The sequence below is a fragment of the Vigna radiata genome, chromosome 8, assembly GCF_000741045.1.
Source record: "Vigna radiata var. radiata cultivar VC1973A chromosome 8, Vradiata_ver6, whole genome shotgun sequence".
Lineage (NCBI taxonomy): Eukaryota > Viridiplantae > Streptophyta > Magnoliopsida > Fabales > Fabaceae > Vigna > Vigna radiata.
Window position 1 is genome coordinate 12931827 of NC_028358.1, and position 6741 is coordinate 12938567.

Sequence of the window (6741 nt, forward strand, 5' to 3'; positions counted from 1 at the left end):
TCACATGAAAGGTTCTGTTTTGAGACAAACTTGCCTTAATAACCATTCTTTTGCTTTGATCGAAAATACTAAGATAGTTATTCTCCATCTTCATTGCAAAACCTTTCTGTAATAGTTGTCCCAAACTCAGTAAATTTGTTTTGAGTCCTGGAACGAACAATACTTCATCTATCACCACTTCTCTCCCATTTTCATCTCGTAGCACAATCCGACCAGACCCCTCTGCAATCANACTCCTATCATCGACAAATCTGATTTTGCCATTCAAAACCTCCTTCATCTTGACAAACCACTCTCTTCTTCCAGTCATGTGAGTCGAGCACCCTGAATCAAGGTACCAAGACGCCTCCTCTAGTTCATCTTCGCTTGTTCTTGCCATCAACATCACTGCTTCTGAGTCAGATGTGTTGTCTTGTGCAAGATTGGCTTGGTTCTTGGGTTTATTCTTCTCACCTTCACCCTTCCAGCAATCCTTTGCAAAATGTCCAAGTTTTTGGCAATTAAAACATTTAACCTTCTTCTTGTCAAACTTCCAGCCTTTTTCTTGATCTGACTTGTTTTATTTTTATTTTTTTTTGCAGAGTCATTGGAGTCCTTCTCTTGTTGTTCTTGACCCTCCTTCTGCTTCTTTTTGCCAAACTTCTTGGACCCTTTTCCCTTTCCATGAATCTGGGATCTGACTTGCAAGATTTGTTCTTGACAATGCCTNCGTTCCTTCCATCTGTGTTCATGAGCCTCCAACGAATGTTGGAGCTCTTCTACCTCCATGGTCTCCAAGTCACGCGTCTCTTCTATTGTTATTACAATATGATCGAACCTCAGTGGCAAACTTCTTAGGATCTTCTCAACGATATACTGATCCGTAACTGTATCCCTGCACGCCCGCATAACACTCACATGTTCTTGCACCTTATCGAAATAATCAACAACGGTATCACTCTCCTCCATAACTAGACTTTCAAATTGTCGCCTTAACGCCTGCATCTTTACTTTCTTGATTTTGTTTCCATCTCCATACGTTTTCAGCAAGATTTCCCATATCTCCTTTGTTGTTTTAGCCTTTGAAATTCTGTGAAACACTCTCGGTCCAACACACTGATAGAAGATAAACCGAGCCTTATTATCCAGTTTTTGCTGAGTCTTGAAGTTTTTCTTCTCTTCATCAGAGGCCTTGGTGCTTAACTCAGGCAATCCTTCNAACACCACATCCGCAATATCNTGGAAGCCAAAAATGGCNTTCATCTTGATATGCCATTCATCAAAACCTTTTCCATCAAAGATTGGATAAGACCCTTGCGGTATTCCTCCTAGTCCANCCATAACTCCACCGTAGTCTCCTCCTTGCACTCCTATCCACCCAGATGTTCTTCTTCTACACTTCTTGAAGACTCAAGATATCTCACTTCTTGATGGCCTCAAGATACACTCTGAAGAAATCTCGCACTCCACTCACACTCACAGGTTTCGGACCTTGCTCTTGATACAATAAAGGATTAGGCACACAAGAGAGGAGAAAAGNTAACGTGTTTGCACTCTGAATAAAATTGTATCTCTTATTGAAAAAAGAAAACAGAGTATAACCCTTTATTTAAAAGAGTTATATCCTCTGACACAACACCGAAACAAAAAGTAGACAGCTGTTAAAAAAAAGAAACAACTTTACAAACTTTAAATTTTTGGCTTAACACTTGTACACCTACAAAGTCTAATAGGCGATTGGTGGAGGTGAGGATGGTGCCATAACTATTTCCTGCACTTTATATGGTATTTCAATTATAGTAGAGAGCTTTGAATGCCAATGGATATCTTCGAATACTGCAGCATGTATGTCAACTGTCACTATAAACAATTGTATGGCGACTTGGCTCAAAGCATCCTCAAACGACACAACATCTCCAATGACAAGTGTTGAAGGCAAGGTCGACACAGCAGTCAACACTGGCAATAAGCAATGCCCATATGCATTGTTGTCTACCATAAAGGTAGCATTAGAATCATCAAAGTGATGAATCATACATTGCATTGACTCGATGGAGTATTTCCTCCCCGAATTCTTCAAAGGAATGGTTTGTTAGATAATACGTGATTGGGTTAAGACTCATTTGTGTAGGCAATGATTGATTGTTGCCAAAATATATAAGCATCTGATTTGTTGAATGTAGCATCCGCAAGCCATGTTTTCTTAGTATTTGTCAAGACAGGTCATGTAGGTGTTGGACGCACATCCTTGATGGCTTCAACTTTCTTCATCTTTAATGATCTCTTGTCATTAGAAGGTAGACGAGCTGCAATTATGTCTAACACCCCGAAGAAAGTATCTCTGCATCACAGTCTCGTATAATCTGACAATTATTCAACTATGGCTTTGTTGAGATCATCGTCTTAGAGAGACCTGCAACCTTAAGTGTCCCCTTCTTTTCTAGATTCATGCGAAAAGGTGTCAGACTGTTCTTTCTAACATTGGCGACTTTATTGATGTTGAGTGGAGGTACTTGTTCAATTTCTTCACCTCCAGCTGCATTTGTCTTACATTGCTGATGTTCAATTTCTGGCCTCGTGAAGCGCCATTAAGTAGAATGTTGTTCCTAACTGGAGCAAGGACATCCAGAGACAAGATATGCTCAACAACCTTTGTTAAACAAGCAGTCTGTATACCAAGGAAGAGTAATAACAGTTGATTACCGTGTTCTCTTGGTTCCTGATTGACTGGATGAAATGAATGAATATGATATGTGGCAAGTTGAATGGCAACCCAGTCATTATGTGGTGGATAACATATCTACCTAACACAGTAACATGGTCTCTGGCATTGTTCTTATGCAAAAATCTCTTAGAGAAAACTTGTTGAATAATCTTTGCATATGCACACGACTCTTTGTAGATTATTTACTTGTCAACATACTCTTTCTTGAAATTCATACCATAGAAGGTACACTCAATTGTTCCTATGGTAGCATAAATCTCATCCCAGCCACAAAAGTAACAATTACCAAACCTAGGACAATCGATTATAGCAGCGATGGTCTCAATGTTGATGACCACTTTCCAACCAATAACCTTTGAGAGAATGTCGTTGGGATGCATCTCAACATTCATCAAAACATGTCTCTCCCGTTATGACAATATGGGGTGTCTCACTGAAAGTAGCTTGCGATGTCATATGTTCTGAGATCCTCGAGATCTAGTCGGTGCTCAAGATAGAGCCTCAAAGGCTTTCCTTCGGTGACATGAATAGTAGAGACACGTGTTACAGTTTCGTACTTCTTCGATTTATATATCAACTTCTAATGGTCGAAGGTTTTCTTTGGAGAAGGTTTTGGGAATTTTAGGGTTTTAGACAGGCAAATGCATGAGAAAGAGTTTGGAGTAACTTAGGAGGCACAAAAGCGTTTGAGGTTTTTGACGGTTGAGTGTGAAAGATAAAAATACTTTCTTGGAATAGTAACCATATTAGTGTAGAAAGGGTTTTACACATATGTTATTTTAGGCTTTTAATGTCAGATCCTGATTCAACGTTTTTGTGGGTGACGTTAATGGGACGTCGAACTCTATAGGTCAGACGTCTATACAGATGTCAGACTCTATAGGTCAGACGTCTAAAACGTCGCCGTATTTGATTGGATCTTTCTCTACTTGAGGCCTCTTGGGTTGCACCTGGCTCATGATGATTCGAGACAAATTTATATTTTAGTTGAAGAGAATGAATTGTATGTTTTTTTTTTTTGTATTGGATGGTTTTAAAAATGTAGGGGAGGGAATTGGAGGAGTGCAAAACGCAAGAAATCGCCGTCCAAGAACGTCGCCCAAGAACACGAGCAAAATTGCACCAAAACCTAATGAAAACACATTTTAATTGGTTCAAATGAAAGATAATTCATCAGAGAGTAATGTAATCAGAGTAAAATTAATTTTAAACGGTGCAAAAGCGAGAAAACGAACCTGAAAAACGTAGCCCGTGGAGAAAAAAACGCGATGAAGATGATGAACAGTGAGTGCGCGTAACTGCTGTATCGCGTTCGCAGTGTTTTAATGACATTTAGAAATAGCTTCCCCCCATAACAGGCGTCTATAGACGTCGGTTCCCCCCACAACAGACCTCTAAATGGCTTTAGAAGTCGGACTAGCGGGATCAAACGTCTAAATGGAGTCAAAAAGTGACTTTTTAAATTTTTGAGTTGAGTATTTAGAAGTCGGTTCCTGCCATAACAGACGTCTAAATGGTTTTAGAAGTTGGGCCCCCCATAGCCGACGTCTAAATAGTTGTTTTATTTACGAAAAATGCCACCAATCATTTTTTACGTTGGATATTCAAGGGTCGGACGTCTAAAGGGTGACGTTAAAGGCCTTTTCTGCACTAGTGCTACCAATCATTTAAGCGCAATCATGTCATATTAAATGCCATATGTACGGTTTCATTTTTCTGGCATTTTAATCGAAAGGGTTTTGAAGGGCCAACTAGTTTGGGTTCAACACTAGACAGTATCATGCATGTATGCAATGCCAATAGACGATCTGTCTTAGACCATGTTATGATATGAGTCATCAGAGTATATGTCTTGGACTTTTACACTAGACATATTGATTATCATTTAAGTGCAAAAGGAGTTTCTGGTAAAGCCAACACGTTATTATTACTATTGAATATAAGAATCTTACTCTCGTCAACGTAGTAGTTTTTGAGTTGATTCTTTCTTTCATAAATCTTCATTCTTGGCTTCTTTATCATTAGATGATCTTTTCTTCATTAGACGATATAACTTGCTGAGCTCTCTCTCTTCTCCTTTAGGTATTCCATCATCGTGTTTAAATGCTTGTTTCCAATCTTCATATCTGAAAAAAAAGAAATTGTCTAACTCTAACATTTCATATGTTAGGCTTGTACTTGTTTTTTTTGTATGTAAGGTTTTTCCCAGTCATGACGATGTATCTACTATATTAACTATTTGTCAACAAATCATGTTTGCCTTAAAATAAACGTTATTAACTTATAAACCATGGTCTATCAATATCGTCTGACCAAGAGTTTCTGGCTAGGCACTCACACACTCATACACATTATTCAGAAGTGTGGAGTTTCCACTTTTCGCAATGTCTCATATGTCATCATGACATGATTCAAAAAAGATGATCATTAATTGTTTATAGTGGTTAAACCTTTTTCACCTTTTAAATGGAGGAGGAAGGTTCGAGGAGTGCCGTTTCATTTTCCATTGCGACTTGGATCATATCCTTAAGTCATGTTAAGAACTAACCCCTGAGGTTAGTTTTGATACCAATTAAAATACAGGAAAAACACTACAAATGAAGGGTTTGAATAATGTTTTCAAGTTCTTTCGCAAATCAATGATTGTCAATTATAGCAGGAGTTACATTGTTTACTACAACTGTTAAACGATTGTGTTTTCAATAAAGTATTTTAAGAAAATGTTTCAAATATAGGAGACAATAACTTAGGTATTTTTATATTGTTTCACTCAACCTAAGCTATGTCTAGTCCCCTCAAGAACTCTTGAGAGGTTTTCCTAATCTTATCCAAGATTACAACTGAGTATAAACCACTCCTGGTATATCCCGAGTATTCTAATCACTCCCGGTATCTAAGTATTATAACCACTTTTGGCATACACCGATTATTCTAAATCACTCCCGGTTCCCTTAGTCAATCCTGACTAGTCCGAGTTTAACCACTCATGGTATCCAAGTATTATAACCAATTCTTGTTTCACTGAGTATTGTCAACCACTCTTGGTTCCCCTAGTCAATCTTGACTAGTTCATATAGCTCAATACAAGTGTTTCAATGCAAACATAATCAGTGTTTGATTACAAATACAAATTTCAGTAACTCTCATAGAAAGGATTAATACTATACAATACAATTTGTTAAATTATGAAATTCTTTCTCTTAGGTTGAAAAGCATCAGACGATATAAGCTTTGAGGTAGAGTAAAGCTAGTGTTCAATGATCTTTTTTGTGCATGTTCTCTTTATCTATCCTTTTCTCTCTTTTATGTTCACCTTCTTCCATTTCAGCAACTTCTTCTCATTTGTGGATTTTCTTTATATAGTCCTCCTTTTCGAGAAATGGTTGTTGGACATAGAGTTGACTTCTGGATACACTTCATAGCCTTTTAAGTAGTTGGTCAAACTTGGGTCTATGTTGTAGGGTGAGGAGCTTTATTAGTTCTTTCATTCATATATGGCTTGTACAACCTTTTAGTGCTAAAGCTTTGAGGAAACATTCTAAGAAAGTCTTATTTTCTCTCAACTTCTTTATATCCTTTGTGTAGTGCTTCTGAATAAAGCTTAGTATTGACATTACTTGCACAGATAACAAGAACAAAGCATGCAAGTAGGGAGACAATTTTTCATACAACATTAAATGTTCTAAAAGTTGATGATCATATGGCATGTTGCTTGTTTAAAACATTCTCTCACATGTCATCACGTTTTGATAAAGGCATTGTTCGAAGGCAAAGCGTTTGGTATGTTTTTTAAGGGTTCGGCAAGTGTACCGAATAGTTCAAGTAATATAAAATGGTAAGACCAAGTATCGTTTCCCAAGAGACTCGTGTAACACTAGTTAATTTCACAATTAAAAACTCATTTAGATTAACGAATATACGAATAAGTGCAATGAAATAAATTGACAAGAAAATAAAAGTAGTCTTGGGCTTCCGGAGACGCTTAAGAGTGGAAAAGGTACGGAACGACAATGTTAAGATTAGTTTTCACCAATTTC

At 37.6% G+C, this 6741-nt stretch overlaps 1 protein-coding gene across 1 annotated transcript; it reads right to left on the bottom strand.

The window, feature by feature from the left end:
* Nucleotides 1–384: 384 nt before the first annotated feature.
* LOC106770251 lies at nt 385–1320 on the bottom strand. The gene has a single exon (XM_014656067.1). It carries the CDS (start codon nt 1318–1320, stop codon nt 385–387), a length of 936 nt encoding a protein of 311 aa, XP_014511553.1.
* Between the last annotated feature and the right edge of the window lie 5421 nt (nt 1321–6741).